A 21,624-nucleotide genomic window follows, 5' to 3' on the forward strand; every position below is an offset into this window, starting at 1 on the left:
CGTCCAGCACTTCTAGAAACAAATGGATGCGATTTCCATTCTCGTTAACGGTGGTGAACATCGAGCACAAACAGCTTCAGGAAGAGGGGCAGAGACAACCACACGAATTTCAGTGAGCCTTTCCTGAGAAGAAGGGCTCATCTGAATGAGTTAGGCTTTCAGAATTGCATATTAGCTAAACAAAAGAGAAGGAATATTTTTGTAGAGCTGAAGCAGATCAGGAAGATCGGTACAAACATATATCTCGTGGTGGCATTTCTATTTACAGCCTTTCATACCTTTCATGTAAAAGTCATTCACTGGGACAGTTGGCAAACTTAAAATCTTGTGGGTTTTGTTTCTATCTAATTAAGAAATAGGGAGAAAAGACATATAGTTATGGTATTTGTAACTGTGAGCAAGTTCTCTGTTTGGCCCTCTCAGGTCAGTCCAGCTGCCCCAGGTAAGGTTCACAGCAGAGACTGTCTCGCCACCAAAATACAGATGACACTAGAGACCCAGACTGCCAGACGAAGAAGTTGAGACATTTTCCCTTTGCAGATCAAAAGCATGCATAGATTTTGCATCCAGGGTCATAGAAGTATAAGAAAATAAGATGAAGAATTTGCCTGAAGGAAATCTAAATCTCAAGCAGGACTACCCTTTCCTGCTGAACCTAATATTCTTTAAAAAAATCCCAGCAGCAGCTGTCACAGTCACTGAGTCAGCTGCCCAGCTATTTCTAAATGATCTTTTACATGTTTGGATCTAAAATTCCAGGCATGAGGCATGATTTCTAAAGATACTGGTGAGCACTCACCGAGGGAGGTGAGGACAGAGCCAGGGGTTCCCTAGGGGAAAGAAATCCCCCAGCACTTATGGGAGCATAAGGAAATGTAAAGTTCAGGGTCACTCAGGAGTCAGGGAAAGTTGGGGAGAAGCACACAGAAAATGATCCCAGAAACTCCAATTTTTCCACTCAGATACCTCAAGCTCTCCCTTGCCCTTTGCTATGCCATAGCGTTACAAATGTGGATGCCTTGATTAGTGGAATTAGCAAATTTTATGGCCGTGGTAGCACCTACGGATTGATTTGAACTAATCTAACACGTACCAGCTTGCCGTGTGATTGGGACAGGGACTTCTGTCCCACACATCGATGTCAAAGGCTGGACGCAGGACAGTCACATACTGCTGATAAGCCCATCATTTCTCAGAAATCTTATCACTTGGTAGGTATTAAGGCACTCCTATGGAAAAAAATGGAAGCTTCTCAATAACTGTATTTATGACCCTGTGACAAACCCAGTATTTATTCAGCTGGAGGCTACCAGATACTGTTTATGATACTCATATTTAAGGCTTAGGAATTATTCTCTTCAGAGACTGTATGCATTAGAAATTCAGCAGCTTTTCATTCACCTGCCTCACGTCTCCAAAACTAGGTCCTCGCACATAAATTGAAACAGCAGCTCCTCAATTTCACCCAAATCACAAGAGTTTACAATAAAACATGTGATCTTTTCATTTATGGCTCATCTTTTGACTTCTCTCTGTAACCACAAGAGGAATTTTGTCTTTGTTGACTGTGGGTTTTTTGCAGGTCAAGTCTTCCCCTCACTACCTCTTAAATAACAAGTCAAAGCACGGGCTCCAGAGCCCTGCTCGGTTGTTCCCATTCCTCCATATCAAGATTTGTTATACTGTAATCATGATGTCATATATGATAGCTGTAAGACACTGAAGCCCTTTCTTTGTACTTGAATGGTAATGTACAAGAGCCACAAACATCTTATCTGTCTGGATCCGGAAAGCAGAAATAACGCTTCCTTAAAACACAACAGGCAGGAGGTTCTCTGTAAGGACGACAAAGAATAACGCCTCCATTGCATATACAGTACAGCAGCAATGAGTTCATCTTTGCATGAATGAAAATCATTAATGAAATTAAAGACAAATAACAGTTTCCTGGGTTTATTTAGAAAAGAGGTCTATACTCCTCAGATAGTGCGATTTATGCTTCCATTTTCTCCTTGTATGCAGGCCCGAAGGCATTTCCATTGATGCTCTACTTTTCATTACTGTGAGCAGTTTGCTGTGCGTGGAAATAGTGTGTTGGGGAAACTAAAAAGCCCAGAGATAGGAATGAACAACCCAGTCTGCACTGCTACCGGCACCAGGACACCACTTTGTAAAAAGAGATCACCTGGAGATGTGATACAGGTCTACAGAATTATGAAGGAGGTAGAAATCAGGGACAAGGATCAGTATCTAACCCTTGTTTTCCCATAAAAGCATCAGGAGGTATCAAATGGAGCCAGGCTCGGAGCGGGAGACCATTCGGGATAAATCTCAAACACACTTGATGTTTCCTTATGCGACCCCAGCCCCGTGCTGACGCCGTGGTTGAAGAGAGGACACTGGCCAGGCAGAGCTCAGGTTTGGCACAGATGGGCTGTAATGAAGTGCTTAGAGCTCCCCTTAGCTCATCTGGCAAGCTGAAAATGTGCTGGAAAAACAGGTGCTTAATTCCATACCTACACTTCTTATTAGGCTACTGTTCAGAACACATCCTCTAAGACTATCTATAAACTGAATTGTGTAGAACTCCAGACACTGATAGGTATGGGAATATTAAGTGAGTTTCAGCCTGGCACACATAGATCTGTGTCCTTCAGGAGGGTCAGAGAACAATAAACCCGTATTCATTCATACTGGTCCTATGCTTTGTTCCTGTGACTGTCCCCATTGCCTGGCAGAAGAACAGTAATGGGTTTCCCTAACGTTTAACCCCCCAAAAACTCCACTTGTGTTTTAGTATTATTTTCTATTGTTAATAAAAATGGTTGTAAAAATGGTTATTCAGATTTTATCTGAATAATCCTCCTTCATGATCCCATCTTCACTTGTCCTTTAATTCTACCATAATCAGAAGAAATTTTCTCTTCATGGGGTCAAATTTAAATTAGCGTTAAGTGCCTAAATTTATTTCGGAAGCAGAATCCTGCAGCCGCATTTAGAATTTTCCTCTACCCAGATTCAAAGCAGCAAACAGTTAAGAAGTCTGGTTTCAGAAGCGTTCATCCTCAAAAACAATCCACCTGATTAAGCAAAGCAATTCCTCATATCCTAATAATATATTCTATATGTTCTCAATAGCACGACAAAGTCAGTCTGGGTTCTGTTTGCTGTTTCAGTGGCACTAGGTTTTAATGTATCAAAAAGTGCTGTAAGTATTTCTGCAGAACTTATCTCCACATATAAAGAAAGATTTTTTTAAGTGTCATTGCTGCATATAAGGACAAAGGGAGCTAATTGACATCCAGTTCTAGTACCTATCATTTCCAGAAAGTATTAGCTCCTACTTCTCTCATGTCTTAAGATGAAAAAAAATCAAAGCCCAAAGACATGAAGATGGAAAATCTCAGATCAAATTTCTTCCACCAGAAGTGGAAATTTACAGAGTAAAATAGTAATAACAGTAAAAGTACGAAGGTTCAGAAGAAAATGATCACCAGAAATAGAGTATTACAAAAACCCTATAGATCCCACAAAAATAAGTAGGGGGCAATTTTGCACATATTCTGTTTTTATATTTCTTTAATTAATGCAGTGTTTCCTGCTAATGAAAAGCAATTTCGTGGCCATCCAGGGAAAGGGGCTTACCCGCTCATCTGTGACTCACTCCACAGGGGCCTCTCACAGGCTCGGAGTTTCCCCTGGTGTGACCCACGCGTGGTGCTGGCGTGGGGGGAGCCTGGGACCGTATATAAACACGGCAGCTCCTGGAGCACAGGCACCGGCCACCCCTGGGAGCTCACCTCACCACGAGACCCAGCGACACAAGGAAGAAAAACACTCTTGCATCATGACAGGCAAGGCTGTGGCTGCTCTCCTGGCTCTTCTCCTGATCTCGGCCGCAGGAACAAAAGGTAAAGAGATCCTTTCTAAAGTCCTCCTAACTAATTGCGAGTGTAAATGCTGATGGGGGAGATACCATGCTGTCTCACAAATAACTCTTTGAACACCGTAAGTCAAAAGAACATGTTGTTCTTCCTGTGGAAAGAGTGAAACATCCCACCTTTTTTTATTTATTTCTCGTTTCCCAGGTGAGGCCGTGCCTCGCTCGGCCGTGGAACTGCGGTGCCAGTGCGTGGGCACCCACTCCAGGTTCATCCATCCCAAGTTCATCCAAAACGTCAACCTCACCCCCAGCGGACCTCACTGCAAGAACGTTGAAGTCATGTAAGTGCTTTTGCAAAATCCTCCCTGTTACACAACGAGAAGGAAACAGATTTTACATGAGGGCTGATGTCAGTGTTCTCCGAAGGATGTGAGAGGGCAGCAGGCGCGGCTGCTCAAAATGCAGAACAGCAGCACTCGCTGCCCTGACAAACAACGCGCTACGTGTTAGAAGCTGCCTGTTGGTTTTGCCGATCTCTACTTTTTAAACACCCCATGCAGTATTTCAACCTAAACCCGCAGTCATCAGACAGCAAGTAACTTTCTAGGAGTCTGAATTCCACCAGCATACAAGCAGAGCCACGCTGAGCAAGTGATCAAAACAGGAACTTTAACGGCTAGGTCAAAAACATGATCACGCTTCTACTTAAGTCAATGAAAAAACTACCATTTGCATAAACCCCATATAACCTGGTCACAGTTCCAGAACTCTTACTGGAACAAAATTCCTCTGGACTGGGCAGTACAGTGTCTGAATCAAGATGGAAAGATTTATCCCAGTTAAGCACCATCACAAATACAAAGCAAGCTGGGGGAAAAAGAAAAAGAGAGTCCTGCAAATGATTTATTGCATTCAAACAAACAGATATGAAAAGATATGAAACCATTTAAAACAAAGCAACTTTATGTTAGGCTACAGCCTCAGCTGATGCAGCTTAAAGTAAAGGAGAACACGTAAGTGTGTGCCTGGAATGATGTGATGAGAGAAAAGGGGAATTGCCTCAAAATTCACTAAGTGGACCTTTTTCCTTCCTTTTTTCTGCGTTGCAGAGCCACGCTGCGGGACGGCAGAGAGGTGTGCCTGGAGCCCACTGCTCCCTGGGTGAAGCTCATCATCAAGGCAATCCTAGACAAGTGAGTCCTCTCTTCTCAATGAGCACGGCTTATTATTAAAAATGGGATTTTAAATGAGCCAGCAAACACGTACTGTGCAGAGTGTTCAAAAATTCTGTTTCCTCAGGCGGTTGCTACCGTTTGTGTTCACTAACTGGGACAAACACTGATTGCTTTGAGCCTTAATTACAGCGTTAGGTTCAATCCCTTGCTGTGCCCCACACCCCAGGTGAAGTCAGCCCCACCTCTCGTAAGGCACAAGCCTATTGAAAGCCGGCAGCTCGAGCGCTCAGGAAAGCCAGGCATTCACCCACTGGTTTCCTCTCGCTCACAATGGTAGAAAGCAACAATCAGTTTTTTGAAAGCAATGGTGTTTAGAGGAGGGGGGTGGAAATCAGGCATCAAACTGTGGAAGCCCACAGTTACCGCGTCCTTGTGAAAAGGTGACAATGTGCCGGTGTCCTTCAGGTTCAGGAACAGCTTTTAAGGGGCTTGGACACAGAGGAACAAACCCTTAGTGGTGGGTTCCATCTGATTCCAGCCAGTGACACCCATTCCATTCTCTAATTGTCTCTTTTCCATTTTGTTTCTTTCTAGGGCAAATGCCAAACCTGCGACAGTGTCCTAAGATGAAGAAAAATACCCAAACTCTTCCAGGAAGGCAAAAAATGGTAGAGATGCTCACCCAGCTTCTGGCAGCTCAGCTCCTCCTGCCTCCTGCACTCGCCTTCTGACAGCATCTAGAGAGTACGGACTCCCCGTCTCTGTAGCTACCGGACAACAGCACTTTAAGTCCTTTAAAGAGGTCCCTTTATATAGGAGAGAAATGTCTAACACAAGAACAAGCAGGCAGAAAAAAAGGGCTTGTGGAATGAGATGGAGACGATTCTGGAGGGGTTTTTGCCGGAGGAGCGCGGTGCTCTCCCAGCACAGCTTTCACTAAATGACACCTTCCCTTCTGGCTAACAGTTTAGGAAAAGTGGGTGTTCTCTCCAGGAACACCCGGACGGGGCAGCATCTGCTGTACCCGGGTCACTGCACCCAGAGTGGGCGACTGCCTGGAAGAGAGGAACTCCCAAAATTAGGAAGCCAAAATTCTGTTCTGCGACATCATTCTTTGTGCACTTGTTTTCAAGACACCATTTCTTGTGAATTAGTGTTGAGAAGCTATAAACATACATTTTAATGCCATCTCTCAGTTAGAAAAAAGCACTTTATTTATTTATATAATTATTTATATTTATTTACTTTTGCATAGCTATTTACTTTTGTATAAGAAAGCAGATGGTCTTGAATATTTATTTATTTATTCGTGGAAAATATTTATTTATATGTGCCTAATAAATGCTTGTTGAAATGTTTTCACTTCAATATTGTGTGTTATTAATTTCCCTATTGAAATACAGAACTGAAAAAGAGGATGCATTCATTTTCTCTCAGTTTGTATCACGTACTGGGTTCTCAGGAGGGCAAGCGGCGGCTGGGTTGTGAGAGGCGGCTAATTACAACAGCAAATTCTTGCCTCTTGGGAGAGCAGATGGTTTCCTATAGGAGGAATTATAAAAATGATCTACTTTCTTCCTATTTTCTTTCCAGACTCAGCGTTTTCAGAGGTCACAGACAGAAAGTAATGAACAAATAATGGTTAGTCAGAGAAATTCCAGGGTCATAGCAGCGGTGGTGCTCAGACAGCACGTCAGCTGAGCACCTGGCACTGAACAAAGTTTCTCCTTGTCTTCAATCAGCGGGGAAACCTGATAAACATTAAGGAAGTCACTGAGCATCCTCCTGAATTCCAGTGAGGAGGGAAGGCTACATCAGGAGCAATCCTAAGAAATAGAGCTCCGATTGTAGGGTCATGCATCTGCCTGAGACACAGCTATGGGCAGAGAGATGGCTGGAATACGAGCAGCAAACACTCCAGAAAATGGGAAAGTTGAGCCAATGTTCCGATATTTGTTTTTCTTTGGCCTTTTCCAACCAGGAGCTGCACAAACAGCTCATGTTTGCTCACGGTGCAAGATAAAAAGGGAGTTTCTGGTGCTGTTTGAGGAAGCTCTTGTGCAAGATGACAACTACTCTGGCCACTTTGCTCCCTCTCCCTGTCTCTGTCCCTGTCCCACCCTGCCAGACCCCATCCCTGGAAGGGAAAGGAGACAAAGTGTCTCCAGGGACAGGTTTTGTTCAGACTTGCCTTATAACATTAAGCTTTCCGGTTTTCTGGGTGATGTTTACAGGCTGGCTTCTTTCAGAAATTGCATTTGGAGCTGAGCATGTTGGAAATATCAGCCAAGAACGGGGAGAGGTGGGGAAGAACCCCTTTATACGCACGCCCATAAAGGTATGTGCGTATCCTAAAGGACCGGCACCGGGTTTAGTGCTACACAGGCACTTACAGTAGTCTGTAACCTTTGTCACCAGCAAAATCCCAGGCAAATTTCTGGGAGCTCAATCCTGGCCGAGGAAGGGCTCTTCTTATAAATTCTTCTGTCCAAAACATCAGCGATGGCTGTGCTCCTGGGACCCCAGGCTGTGCATCCACACAGCAGCTGAGCCATTTCCCTCCTTTCTCCATGTGGTATTGCTCATCGGTGAGACAGGAATCACAGGCTGGCTAGAAATGGTAAAATACTGCATTTCTTTTCTGTGTGCACTCACAAGACACCTTTCTTACGAATACAACAACCCTCACGCTTCCAAAAATGTGTTTCAGAGCTGGCAGAGGCCGCTAAGAGAAGCACTGCAGTTCTTCTTGATGACTACCTTTGTCAAACGTGGGCTGCTCTTCCCTGTTGGCCTCCGTGAAATTACTAATTCTCCTGGCAAAATACTTTTACGCTGAGACACTAGTTATGAACTAGGTAACAATCTTATTTAACATTTCCAAAGTGCTGTCCTGCTCCCCAGTGAGCAAGGCCAGAGACTATCTATGTCCAGGATAAACTGCCATCTCCCCTGCATACAATGCCAAGGCTCTCAGTTGGCAGGCTCCTTCTTTTCAAAACCCAGTTGTTTTCTTAATTTTAGTAAAGTACCAAAATTCACTTGGACAACATGTTTTATCAGATCACAATTTGGTCCAGTTTCTCTCCTTGAGACCACCTTTTTTTCCCCTCACAAAAATAAGAATATCCAACATCCCAACCATACACACTAGAAAGGGATTCCTGAGGAATATTTGAGAGATTTCATGTACGAGGTGTTTTAAAAACCTATAATTATTCTAGATGCATGAGGTTAGAAAGAAAAAAAGCAACCTCCTAAGTGCTTATTTTGATCAGGTGTTACTATGGCTCTTATTGTCAGATACTTTCTCTTTTCATATTCTGAACAAATGACATTTTCCGAAGAGCTTAAGTGACTTAGGTGACAATGCCTTGGTCATTTTAAGCTCACCATTTCCTGTTCAGTGACTAAAGAAGCTTTTCAGTACAGAATTAAGCACCTAAATCCCTTTAGTCACACTGATAAAGACAAATTCCTGTCAGAGAACAACAGCAACTACTTATCTCTTGCCTTCATAAGACACTGGCTAAATAACTTCATTGGAGTCACACCAAAATATTGTCCAAGAGATTGGGATGAAAAGTTCCCCTAATTATGTTAGCTAAAAGTTTTTTGCCCAAGGCATTTAGACTCAATGCAAAGAGCTGAACAGAAAGTCTACATTCAGAGATGGAGGGAAAGTCTCTTTATTTCGGGTTGGGGGATGCCTGGCAATGCTGTATTGGTTTCCCAGTGCGAGCTCAGCATTGCTGCTTAAAACTGGCATCCCATGAACAAGTGCAAACAGAAAGTGACGGATAATAATCACAGTTTAAAGAAATAATTAAGAAGTAATTTAGGGAATTCTGAAGTGCTACTTAACGGCCTGTGCGGAGATTTGGACTCCTTATGCAACACACTCACATATTAGGAAACCCGTGTGTACAGAACACCCACGCTGTGCTGGAGAGCACTTGCTTGGCACCTTTTCAGTATAAAACCTGATGGGAAAGAGAACCGGAGCAGGACCTCTGCCAGGAAGAAAACTTCTCCGCAGCAATGGATGGCAAACCTCCTGCTGTTGCTTTGGTTCTCTGTCTGATCTTAATGGCGGGGTCAGAAGGTAAGAAAATGATTTCTTAAAACTCACATAATCAATACAAAACATAATATATATATTTATATACTACTTTATAAATATACATTATGAATATATAATAAATATGAAAATGTAAGTGGGATTATTCTGTGTTAATGATGACTTTTTGCAAGAGATGTGCATCTTCAATGAACTCAGAAATATTCAGAAAACTCAGAAAAACTCAAAATTATTCAGAAATAAAAAGCACCATTTGTATTTGCATCTGTTAGGATGTTGTGGCTGGTTCTGGGGGCAAAACACACTTCTGTCAGGAAATCGGTTTATTCCTACGCCATAATATATGCCTTACCCTAGACTTTAAGAAATGTTTCAGTTAAGACAGGACCTTTTTTCTAAATATGTGCATACGTATCTTCTTTTCCAAATGCCAACTTTCTCCTATTTGTACTTTAATTCTTGGTAGGCAGGATGATGATACTGCTTCCTCAAAGCAAGAGTTACACAATTTGCAGAGGAAAATAAAGAATCTGAGCAGATGATCATGGCAGAAACTAGTAAACAATATGTGGACATAGATAATGACGTTAACCCACTTTGTTGAAGTGATGCAATCTATGTGTAGAATCTGGACAGGCACAAATGAAAACGTCTAATTATTTTGCCTTAGAAATACAAGTTTAAATGCACCTGTATACCAAGAGCGCTGAAAATGTACCTGCTGCTCTTGTGCAGATGAAGTTAATTTTATCTCAAAGTCCTCAGCAAATTAGAGTGTCTGAGTAACAAGAATAAGGCTGACAGAAGGGAATGCTCTTTGCTGCATAGGAGCAAATAATAAGATTGTTCATTTACCCAGACGTAACGTGTTTTTGTTCCACAGGCAGGGCCCTGGTGAGGACGGAGGACAAAGGCTTCCAGTGCCTGTGCAGAAGCACCCAGTCCAAGTTCATCCCTCCCAAGGCTATCCAGAATGTGAGACTGAACCGAAGAGGACCTCACTGCAAAAATGTGGAAATCATGTGAGCACTTTTGCAAAATAGCAGCTTGTTTTCAATGGGAGGAAGTGAGTTGGCATTTCACACCCCAGTTACTTATTTACTTTGGGTGGAATTGCAGATCCCTCACAAAGCCTCCTGGACACTAAGCATAAGGTGTTAGGCCTTCTGTCCAAGGGAATGAGCTAATTTCCCGCCAGTGTTACAAGCCACTTCCAGACAGTATTTTAAAAGTCTCTCTATGCTAATATCTTAATTACCACCAGCATCAGAGGACAGAATTAGATCCCCATAACACAGTGAGGGCACGATTAATACTTTAGGCAATGAAGAGTCAATCAAAGATACAGACTTGATCCCGCTGAAATGAATTCAGTTTCCACTAAGTTGGTCTGCACGCGGCAAAGTCTGAAATGCCGTGAGTTATTCCCCGTGTCACAATTGTGTATGGAGCATTTCCCCACGCGAGGAGTGTGGCACTTACATTGTAAAATCCATGTGAGTACAAAGAAAAAGACACAGTAATCTTCAGTTTAAATCCCATCAGGAACTAGTCACAAGAATGGGATCAATGCATTCATGTAAACAGAAGGCAGCTCCCAGGGTTTATGTACTTTCACTATGGTTTCATAAGCAAATAATACCTGTATTGCCATGCCCTCTGTGCAGCGTCGCGTGTCAACCAGCTCCACCTCACTAGCAATCGGCAATTTCAGCCAGGTTTGAGTTAAAAAAAAAAAAAAGTTTCCAAGATAATGAAGTTCCTGGAAGATCTGCTAAACTATGACCAGATAGAGAACAGAAACCAAACAAAATATTAATCAGGCTCATTAAAAAGATTGCAACATAAGCATCTATATTGACACCATTCATTACAAAAAACCCCCCAAACTTAAATGTCCTACTATAGAAAAGGATAGGAAAATCATTTTGCCCTAGTTCTCTCAGAAATTCTAGCTGCAAAATCTCAAACAAGTTTAATAAGCAAAAGCACGTACCACGTCCTCCAGTTACTTAATTAGCAAATAGCGAAGATAAATGTCAGATCGTTAGGGAAGGGGGGGGATCCATCTACCCTTAACTTGGCCGTGTCTCCCTCGGCAGAGCTGCGCTGAAGGATGGCAGCCAAGTGTGTTTGGAACCCTCTGCGCCCTGGGTCCGCCTCACGGTAAAGGCTATTTTGGCCAGGTAAGTTCTCTTCTTTACTAGAACAGCTTCAGCTGAAAGCTATTTTTAAAAGGCATATTTTGCTTTCCTGACATGAAAATCACCCTTTTCTGGCATCAGGAACTCTTTCCAGCAGTTCTCTCTAAATCTGTATGTTTGATTGCCTGAGGATTAAAATAGTTTCCCAGCGTTGATACCTTCCCCGCGTGTTAAACCACCCACAGGTAAGACGCATCTAAACGTCTGCTGAGAGACTGCACGATCTGGGGGCGTTTGACACTTCCAAAAATCAAGCTCTAAAAGACTCATCTCCTCTTTTGGGTACAATTCCAAGGTACAGCTGGCATTTCTAAGCTTATTAGCTTCCATTGCTGTAAATGGGGACAATCGTGTCCCTGCTTCCCACAATTTGGACACAGGCTTATGGAAATCCTTTCTGTTAGAACAGTGCTTTGATTTTTTTGTCTTGGCACGTATGTCAATTCGTTGATACAGTAAAAATAGTTCATTAAGTTGTTAATGCTCTCCCTGTAGCTTGTATTAATGGTAATTGTTTCATTAATAAATTTCTGAATTCCCTTTATATCTCATCTGATTACAGGGCCAGACACAACACGGAGTCACCGATCAAAGAAAAGTCAAGGAAAAATAGACATTGGAGTTTTTCAAGAATATGAAATGAGAGGAAACCCCTGCTGACCAGAATGTCAAGGAACAACCCCCTCCTTCTGCTACATTACTACATTTGATTATTTTCTTTTCCCTGAGGCGGTTGCTGATTCTACTCAGTTCCTGTGCTGTGTCTGTCTCTCAAACTCTGGCTGTGATGGATCCAGGAGCTCAAGCTTAATGAATGTGTTCTAGTGCTGTAAGGACAATAATAAACAAAGGAAATTCGTTACCTTGAAATGGCCTTACTTAAAGCAGAAACAGAAGGGGTACAATTAGTAAACACATGAATAAAGATATAATAAGGAAAAGTCCGTGTAGCTTTGAAGGAAGTCTTTCATGCACTTGTTACAGTCCTTTGGAGGTGACAACAAGCCCATAGATGCAGGAGGTCCCACAGGTACAGTCAAATTGTTCTTCTGAAATCCTTTCACAACCCTCACCAAACATTAGAAATAATGAGGCTAAGAAAGAAGCCTTGGAAATGGACACGTAACAGGTGAATACACAGAAACGAAGGGCAGAATGAAAAGGTGGGCTGTTTTTGCTAAAGGGACATCACCCACGGATTCTTACTCCAGCTTGTCCTCTGTGGTCTGGCATGGCCACAGGTGCTCTGGGAAGGTCACTTCCTGTGAGCTGAAGCATTCTGATGGTAACAAATGAGGAGTAGTAAAGATCAGACTCAACTTTAAAGAACAGCAGAAGGAGGAGACTCGCTGATTAGGGAAATTCACTGCAGGAAGTACCCAAAGTGCTTGACATAGGAAAAAATCACAATTGAGGCATTCTAGGCTGACCGCTGGCACACAGGAGAGACATCTTGGGATTACACTAAATTGTACCATAGGAATATCAGACCAGGGCTCAGCAGTGAAAAAAACTTCAGAACCACACCAAAAAACCCCAGAAGCCCAACCCATCCAACCATATCGTTAGAAGTTACAAGGGCATGAATAAGAACTAACTAATATAATTCCTTATGCCACTGCGCAACCACGAGATTCACCCACGTGCAGAGCACTGGGCAGCCCCCGGCTCCTGTCTTCAAGAAGACAGAGTGGAGCTGGGAAAGGCTGAAGGTAATTCAACAGAGACGAGCAAATGCCCCATCCAAAAGGGACAAAGCAAACCAGATCTCTTCCTTTCAAAAGTGGGAGACCTCTGGGTGGCCACGAGGGAAGTGAATTCGCACCCATTTCTCCATGAAAGAACCATCCTTGAGAACGTGGCAGAGATCTCCACCAGCTGCAGCAACGTGTTCGACAAAGACCAAAGATTACTTCATTTTCTATGAGTATCCAGAAAATAATTTTTTTGGCAGCACATCTCTAAAATGATCTGTGAGACATGCCGCCCACTGGAATGGGGAATGCTGACTCAGATGGGATCATCTGAAGCAAATGAAGAGTTCTAGGTCACTGCTGGCTTCGGGGCAGCCTAATGACTAGGAGTTAATGACTTTCAGAAGGAAGCAGCTAAAATTAGAGATACTAAATTACCTGTGTTATTTCTGAAGGGATGTTTATTGTGCTGTAGTTTCCACTTATAGATAAGAAGATGAAGGCAGAGAGAGACACACACATATATATTTTTATATATACAAAAAGAAGTTTAGAACTCATATTTCTGAAGAAAAAAACATATTGTTTAATATAATGGGAAATATTTTGCAATTTCTTTTTTCTCTCATGTTTTGCTTCGCAAAAGGATGTTGCAGCTCACATATTAATTAAGTAAAATGTTACTGCTCAAGGATCCAGGAGACTGCTTGTAAGACTAAACATTGGTTTAATGTGTTAATTCCCATTGCATTTATTGTTAATTTCTTTCTACAGTCAAGAAAAAAATTGCAAGCAAAACTGCCATGCCTGCCCCGTGGAGCTGGATGCTGGGAGCCCTGGGTGGGAGGAGGAGGCTGCCATGGGCCAAGCTGCGCTGGCTGGAGCCTGAGGAGACGTTAAGACAACAGCAAGCGACATATTGAATGCATGACGTGTCTAATGACCGCTTCTAATTTAATCCAAAGTTCCCAGCACCAACTTCATAAAATTTACCATGTGTTTCCTCCCGCTACTTCCATATCTTAGTTCCCCAGTCAGAAAATGCTTCCTGCCAAACTCATCAAAGGGAAATACAACTGCAGCAACAAACACAGCCTTCCCAGGGCAGGGAAAACCCCAGCTGCTGGTCCCTAACAATTCTCTACTCGGACTTAGCATCTCCTCTGTTCATACCAAATACAGGGAATTTATTTTTAGTAGGAATGTTTCTTAATATTTGCTAATATTTTATGTTAATACTGTAATTAATATTAATGTATGTTTTCCAGTAGTACCAGATGCCTTATATTAATATTGTCAATGACTTTTCATATTGAATTGGATCAAAGAAACATTTCATTTAACCCATGACAACTCTTTAACTGAAAGCTACGTAACAGAATTGACTGTTTCCAAGCAGAGCTGAAACATATATCATAAATAAATATGCAGTCACATAAATACCTACTTATCCTGTTATATTTATAAAACCATAAATCAAAAGGCAAGTCAAGTACAAAGCTGTACTGCTATTTTGTGATTCCACAGGGATTCAGGAAAGTCCAGCCCTTACCATGATCTGACTAAGGGCACACAACCATCTATATTTAGACACAAGTTTGAAAAAAAATCACAAGCTGACACAAGCCTTTCTCCTTCCTTTGCTACCACTTCCTCATAGAGCAAGTCAAGCCCCAGATGTTTAGGAGACATTCTGCTTTTTAAGCATCTGCTACCTGTGCTCTGCCTCACTGTGAATTCCACCCGTGTTTGCACAGGACTCTGCCCAGTCTGGGAGCAGCCGCAGCGATTATTTCCCAGCCCCTGGGTCGAGTGGAAGGTCAGGGGAATGCTAAGCCCTTTGTGGGGAAAAGGAGGTGGTTTCAGAAGACGGAGTGCGATTTTTTCCCTGCAGAACAAGAATAGCTGGTAGAGAGGAGACAGGAGCTAACAGAGCTCACCTTGCACAGGCTGAACCCTCCCTCCAGTGAAGGCTTTGTCTCCTGGGATTTTGGGGTCCTGTGTGCACAACTTCTCAAGTGAGAGGTTCGAATTTGCCTAAAACAAGATGGTTTCTTAATTTTCTTAGAGAGAGTAACTTTGTCAGCCCAGAGGCTGGAGCTTTCCTCTGGAATTGGGGCAACTGAAACCAATAAGGGACCGGAACCCAGCTCTCCCCCATCCCTCATGATGGTCTTGGTCCCCAGAGTACACATGAATCCCCGTCACTGTGTCCCTTGTGTTTGGGTGTCCTTTGCTACATGCAAAGACTAAACGATCCCTGTCAAGATCCCTTTTGACTTCTTCTTTGATCTAAATGATCCCAGTCAAGATTCCTTTTGACTTCTTTGACCCCTTTCTGCCCTTGTTAGACAGGGCAATGAGTCATGAAAAAAAACCCACCTGCTAGTTTCCATCCTGCAGCACGGAGAACACATTCCATACCCTGCCTTAAAACACCGGCGGGGAAGGGATGTACTTCTCTTTTCAGCAGTCTGTCAGTACTCAGAGTATTGCATAACTGTTGGTTTGTTCGGTACGAGCGTGTTTTTAACTGACTTCAGCATGAAAGGTCTCTGCTTGCGGCGGTATCAGCTAGCATGGTGACGTTACCCTTCAAAAGGAGCATAATTCCATTTGCACAAGTCATCCCTGAGGGCTGGCGGGAAAACACGCACTGCCAAACTCAGATAATGGCCTCGGAGTCACCGTTGGCAGGGGCTGGGACGAGATTCCGGGCAAAGCATGGAAGGGATGTAGGGAGAACTTGGGTGAAGCGCGGCACTCCCAGGAACACGGGTTAGGAGTGCCCGGCCTTTGGGCTGGATCTCAAGTCTCGACATTTTCACGCCACTATCATCCATATTACACCCCCTTCGCGCAGTCCCGATGAAACTGCGGCACATCAGAGAACAAGTGGAGGCAAGGGAGATGCTTTAGCTCTCAGAAAACATAGTGGATTTTGATTTCATTGCAAACATCCTGCTCTTTTAGGCAGATACTTACCCTTGGCTCCGGGGCAGGGTTAATCACACAGGCGGAGTAAGCACTCGGCTTCACTTTTGACCTGGGGATTTCTGCAGATCCGTTACTGCCACACGCAGGAAATAGCTGAGTCTAGTGGGAAGGAGGACAAGCAGGCAGGGGCTTTACTTGGGGATTTGAGGGGGAATTTCCTTTTTTTACCTCAGATATTAATGACATTTCAGCGCACACCAAAATTAGATAATAAAGCTGCAAATAGTAATTAAGAAGAGTGGGATCCCTAGCATCATTTTAATCGCCCTGTGTGTGTGCATAGAAATGTAAAGGCACAGAGAGAAAGAGAGAGAACTCAAAAGAAAAGAATCAGCGAAACCTCATTCCAAGTAAACTGGTTGAAGCTCCAACATCTACAGTCGGACACCAGTGAAACCACTGTCAATTTAACATAACATACACAACAACAGGAAAACACAACCTTCAGTACTTGGTAAAATCCTCTCCTTTTTCATGCCTTCAGAGAACTAAATGTGTTTTTCACTAAAGCTCTCTAAGACAAACAGCTAAGGAGAAGCACCATGAGGAGTCATAATGAGTATCTTTTGTTGACTCAACGCTCAGTAAAAGATAGGAGAGACAAACTGGTGGCATCTTTTCTTGGGCCAGCTGACAGTGATGGGAAACACATGAATTTTCATCACAAAGTTCCTTTCATCAAGTAAGTTAATGACAAATGGTACACAGTAAACCATAATAAAGTATGGGCAAACTATTAAATCAATTATATAAATAACTTACAATGCTTTACAGGTTAAGATAATTGAGTTTTTATGAACTCCTCAGAGTAGGGAAGAAGCACCTCTATAAATGCACAGACCGCAGAAACATGAAGCATTGAGGCTGGAGATGACGAGCAGCAGAAGTCATCATGGTCAAAAAGGACAATGGTTTCATGGCACCAAAACAGAGTGGCTTCTCTTGGTCACAGGCACTCCACGTGGGTTACAAAATCAAATCTTCACGTAAGCATTTGAGCCCAAGTCTTCCCTTGAAACTGTCTCCCTCACAAAGTTATCTTTTTACCAGCCACAAAAATACGCAGCATTCCTGCACCAAGGTTCTGTAACAGAAACGCCTATAGCAGGGCCACGATACTTAATGTTATTTCCCTTTGCTAAGAGCTAGGGTTACGGCCAGTGAAAAAGATTACAGAAAAGACGTATTAAAAATATCTAGACTTACAAAGGAAACAGAAGCAGTTGCATTCAGCAGGTCGTGCTATTTTGTTTGCACACAAAGCTTCCTCTGTTTAGCATTCGTTAACATGTGACATGAAAAATGCAGGCATGATTTTCACAGCCATTCAGAATTTAATATCTGCTTCCCACAGGAAGCTTTGAATAGTGCAGCCTCAATTCCTCTACTAACAGATAGTATTAGAGAGGAATTTACTTTGTAAGATGCCCCGTGAACCGAAAAAAAGAAAACAACACAAAAATAAAATCATTAATGTCAAAGTAATGCTGAGGTAAAATCCTGACCCCAGTGAAAAAGCTTTTCAGTGATTTCAGCACTGCCCGACAGACATAAAATCAAATAAGTGGAAGCTATTACCATCAATGGAGAGAAGAAATTAAGTATCTCAAGTCTGAATCTGGTATCCCTATGAAGAACAGTTATTACTCTGAAGAAAACAATAAAAAGTTGTAGCATAAACATAACTGAAACCGTCCTAAAGTTCTATTACTAAATAAGGGCAGGCATGAGAAAAAGCACAAAATTTACAAAATTCTACAAAAGAAACCAGAATGCACAGCTATTCTATCAGTATTTTAATAAATTAATACCTTATATCATTAACAGCAGAATAACTCCTCGTCATCGAGGAAGGCGTTTCACAACAGTCATGTGACTCAGTTTTGCCCCGTCTGGGAAATTCCTCTAACGCAACCCCGCTGCCGGCAGAGCACCGGGGCTGGGCACAAACCCCTATATAAGCAGGATGCATGGCCCAGAGACGGCATCCGCAACCCTCCGGGACCAGAGAGGCCACTGCTCCACAGACCCACAGCTGAAAACCCAGCCAAAACCTCCTCTCTGACCATGCACGGCAAACTCGTGGCTGCCCTGGCTCTTCTCCTCGTCTCCGCGGCGCTGTCTCAAGGCAAGTAAATCCCTCCCGAGACCCCCCTGGCTGTAATATTCTCCAGGCATCTGCCCAGATGCTTGTCCTCGCAGAGAGGCAGCTTTATATTTGTTGCAGCAAAGTAGTTTCTTTGGAGAGATTTTTCAGCATCTGCCAGGTAGCCCTTGTACTGAAGAGTTACTGACATCTTGTGGGAAAAATTTTAAGGATGCAGCTGAAATTGGCTCTGTTTCCATGTTTGACTCGAAGTGTGTGCAGCACAGACAGGATCTTCTGCAGTGCTGGGATGTTTCTCTCCCTTCCCACACAAAGAACAGTTTCTGATCTTTTATTTGTTATTTAATGACCATACTGCCTCAAGCAAGGAATATACAGCCGGGAACGGAGAACAAACAATATCAACAGAGGAGCATGGACAAGTCTCCAATTAATGAAAATATCTAGGGCTCTGTCTTCTGTGTAGCTGCCAGCTTGTCAATGCAGATATCGAAATGATGCAACTGACTGTACAGTGCCATCAGGACCAGCACCCACAAAATATGTGGGTTTATTTCAAAAAGATGTGTTTGTTTAGTTCTAAATGTGCATCAGCTCCTCTGAGACAAATAAGCAACTGTTCTTTATACCATGAGGATTTAGGCAGCTTGGACAAATGCAGTATTTTAATTGTGCATATTGTTAAAAATAGCTGTCGTGCTCTATGCCTGACACAGCGATGGTAAGACCACCTCTCAAACCAGGATCTTTCTTTTCTGCTCACAGGCAGGGCCCTGGCCAGGATGGGGACCGAGCTCCGGTGCCAGTGCATCGCCACGCATTCCAGGTTCATCCCTCCCAAATCCATCCAGGACGTGAAGCTGACCCAGAGCGGCCCCCACTGCAAGAACGTTGAAGTCATGTAAGTAGCTCTGCACGAGCCTCCCTCTTTCTCACCAACATCCACTGAGGGGGCTTTTACTCCTCCTGACGAGTCCCAGAGTTAGGAGTGATGTGAGGGAGTGGGATCTGGGGATCCTTTTGAGAGAGATGGTTTTAAATAACACACCAGGTTTTTCATCGTCTCTATGACCTTACGTATTCCTGAACTGATCATTTTTTGTCTGTCATGGGACATGTTAAATATTTCAGGTGGTAGAACATGAATTTCAAGGGCTGGTCAGTTCTTAATACACGAGGTAATAAAGTAGTTTTAATCCTGCATTTATTAGGCAGGCAAAACTCCCTCTAAAACAGTCTGCATCAGTCGCAGAGAAAAAAATGAAGTTCCCACAAGCAGGTTTAGGGAAACAATGAAACTAATCTGGTGTTGAATAGCACAGAGGAGGGACTAAAATGTTGAAATCCTGACACTGATGAAACACCTTTTCACCAGCGGAGGTTTCAGTCCTTACCTAAGAAAGCTTTACTAATGTAAACAAATTCAAACCAAGTTCCCGTCCATATTGAGAAAGATTTTGGGGAATGTGTGACTGCTTTGAGAGCCAGCACACGGACTCACAACTTCAGGACGGTTTCAGCCTCCTCAGTTGTGGAAGACGTATAACAAAATGTCTAACCTAGAGCAGTTGGGATGAATTTATACTAACTAATCTAAAAATGCATATGATGTTCTGTGAGTAAAGCAAATCCCTGCAGTAGTTTCCTGACTTTTCTTTCTTCCCTGTTTTGCAGAGCTACTCTGAAGGACAGCAGAGAGGTGTGCCTGGAGCCCACTGCTCCCTGGGTACAGATGATCGTGAAGGCAATTTTGGCCAAGTAAGTCCTGTTCCCTCTCAATTTGGGCACCTCGGTGGTGAAACTCCCCCTAAAAGCCAATTTGTAGGATTCCTTAGTGACACTTTCCAAAGAGTTTCCAAGGAAACTTGTTGTTTAATTACAGAATTAGTCTTAGTCTTTCTGACCCTGTTGCAGGGTCCCTGTTCAAGCCGATACGTCTCTACTAAACCTTTGAGTACTGGCAACTCCATCCGGAGGGAAAGGAACACAAAAGCGTTTGGCTCCCTTTGAAAAATGAGGCTTAAAAAACCCTCATCCTCCCCTTACTTATAGTAGCATATGTTAAGAATTCATATTTCCATGTTAATGAGTTTCTTAATGGGAGCTAATGCAGAAAGTCATGCCGCAAGAGTCTCCTAGCTGGGCACCAGATATGCACACACTGGGATTTCAGGAATGGCTTTTGAAACAATGAATTTATTCTCTCTCTGCCTGAAGATAGAGGCCTCAAGCCTCTATAGATATAGAGAGATATGCCTCAAACACAGAGAGTTGGAAACAGACTGCTCATCCTTAACTGTTCGTGCAGTGCTAAGCAATGATAACTGTTCTTGAACCTCCCTTTAAATGATCCTCTCTTCTCACCTCTTCACAGGGCTCAGCTCAACTCCGATTCCCCACTCTAAGAGACAACAGCACAGAAAAAATCTGGGAACTGCTCCCGCTCCTCCATTGAGAGAAACATCTGGGAAAAGCATCGTACGGGCAGTGTACCATCTTCCACCTCCTGCATCGCTGTTATTATGTTAATTACGGAGTATTTAATTAATTAATTTATTTGTTTATTTATTTATTTAAGTGCATCTATTTAAGAAAGTCTTTCAAAGTGGCCAGTGCTGTCCGTGGGACACGCTGGTCACTGACACTGAAAATGCTGAACAGGAAAAGTGTCTTGCTAAAGGAAATGAAGAACCTTTGGCAGCTGTTTCAGCCAAACACAACTAGTCAAGTGCAATGCACTTACCGCACAGATTATTTACACTAAGCCTTACTATTTTGCTATTAGACCAGCAAACTGGTAATTCCTCCTGCTCCCCTGGAGTGCACTCGTATGTTGTGTCAACAAGAGTTTCCTGAACCGCAGTCAGCCTGTGGCTAGACTGGGAATTGTCAGTTGACTTTAAAAATCTAACCTGCAGAATCCGTAAGACAGTGGGTTTGGTACTTATGTACTGTGATTTCCATGATATTTATAAATGTATTTATTGAGTTGTTTCTATGTAAGAGATAAAATGATGATAATTTATTTAATTTCTACTGGATTTTCCATCCCTACTACTAACTTCATAAGAAATATTCACAATCTCATTGCTCTGTACAAGGAATTGGTTCTATGTCTAATTAGCTACTCAATCAGCTAATGGAAAAGACTTCATCTTACATATACAGAATTTGCTTGTGAGTGTGTAAATATTCCTAACAATGTATTATTAAATGTTTTCTTAAAAAAAAAAAACCTGTTTGTTATCTGTTATTTTACGTTTTCATTTGCTTTACTTGGGAACAGTCTGCTTCATTTTTGCCAGCTCAGGCTGATTTCTGGAACCAAAATGAGAATTTTTAGTACCTGGTACCCTTTCTCACCCTGCTATGGTAACCTGACAGCACCAAATGCAGTAACAAAGTCTTAGGGCAGGGTAAAATGCTCACTCTCCTCTCCTCAGGCTCTCCTCAGTCATGGGGACTGGTGGGCTGTGGGGCAAG

The 21,624-nt window shown here is 42.8% G+C and overlaps 3 protein-coding genes across 3 annotated transcripts; all 3 read left to right on the forward strand.

Moving 5' to 3' along the window:
* The first annotated feature begins 3,847 nt into the window (after positions 1 to 3,847).
* LOC141464507 (interleukin-8-like) lies at positions 3,848 to 5,683 on the forward strand. Its single transcript, XM_074147467.1, has 4 exons — positions 3,848 to 3,911; positions 4,089 to 4,224; positions 4,993 to 5,076; positions 5,653 to 5,683. The coding sequence occupies exons 1-4, from the start codon at positions 3,848 to 3,850 to the stop codon at positions 5,681 to 5,683; spliced, it is 315 nt and encodes a 104-aa protein (XP_074003568.1).
* A 3,416-nt stretch (positions 5,684 to 9,099) lies between these two features.
* LOC141464628 (interleukin-8-like) lies at positions 9,100 to 11,981 on the forward strand. The gene is made up of 4 exons (XM_074147644.1): positions 9,100 to 9,163; positions 10,023 to 10,161; positions 11,242 to 11,325; positions 11,906 to 11,981. Exons 1-4 carry the CDS (start codon positions 9,100 to 9,102, stop codon positions 11,979 to 11,981), a joined length of 363 nt encoding a protein of 120 aa, XP_074003745.1.
* A 5,944-nt stretch (positions 11,982 to 17,925) lies between these two features.
* On the forward strand, positions 17,926 to 21,363 carry LOC141464513 (interleukin-8-like). Its single transcript, XM_074147475.1, has 4 exons — positions 17,926 to 18,166; positions 18,911 to 19,042; positions 19,816 to 19,899; positions 20,516 to 21,363. Exons 1-4 carry the CDS (start codon positions 18,102 to 18,104, stop codon positions 20,544 to 20,546), a joined length of 312 nt encoding a protein of 103 aa, XP_074003576.1. The 5' UTR covers positions 17,926 to 18,101; the 3' UTR covers positions 20,547 to 21,363.
* The last annotated feature ends 261 nt before the right edge of the window (positions 21,364 to 21,624 follow it).

The sequence above is a fragment of the Numenius arquata genome, chromosome 5, assembly GCF_964106895.1.
Source record: "Numenius arquata chromosome 5, bNumArq3.hap1.1, whole genome shotgun sequence".
In the NCBI taxonomy this organism is placed as follows: Eukaryota; Metazoa; Chordata; class Aves; order Charadriiformes; family Scolopacidae; genus Numenius; species Numenius arquata.

Coding starts and splice junctions, on each gene's coding strand:
- LOC141464628 (XM_074147644.1), top strand. CDS start 9,100: ATGGATGGCAAACCTCCTGCTGTTGCTTTGGTTCTCTGTCTGATCTTA. Junction 10,162..11,241: donor TGCAAAAATGTGGAAATCAT/GTGAGCACTTTT, acceptor CTCCCTCGGCAG/AGCTGCGCTGAAGGATGGCA. Junction 11,326..11,905: donor GTAAAGGCTATTTTGGCCAG/GTAAGTTCTCTT, acceptor ATCTGATTACAG/GGCCAGACACAACACGGAGT.
- LOC141464507 (XM_074147467.1), top strand. CDS start 3,848: ATGACAGGCAAGGCTGTGGCTGCTCTCCTGGCTCTTCTCCTGATCTCG. Junction 4,225..4,992: donor TGCAAGAACGTTGAAGTCAT/GTAAGTGCTTTT, acceptor TCTGCGTTGCAG/AGCCACGCTGCGGGACGGCA. Junction 5,077..5,652: donor ATCAAGGCAATCCTAGACAA/GTGAGTCCTCTC, acceptor GTTTCTTTCTAG/GGCAAATGCCAAACCTGCGA.
- LOC141464513 (XM_074147475.1), top strand. CDS start 18,102: ATGCACGGCAAACTCGTGGCTGCCCTGGCTCTTCTCCTCGTCTCCGCG. Junction 18,167..18,910: donor GCGGCGCTGTCTCAAGGCAA/GTAAATCCCTCC, acceptor GCTCACAGGCAG/GGCCCTGGCCAGGATGGGGA. Junction 19,900..20,515: donor GTGAAGGCAATTTTGGCCAA/GTAAGTCCTGTT, acceptor ACCTCTTCACAG/GGCTCAGCTCAACTCCGATT.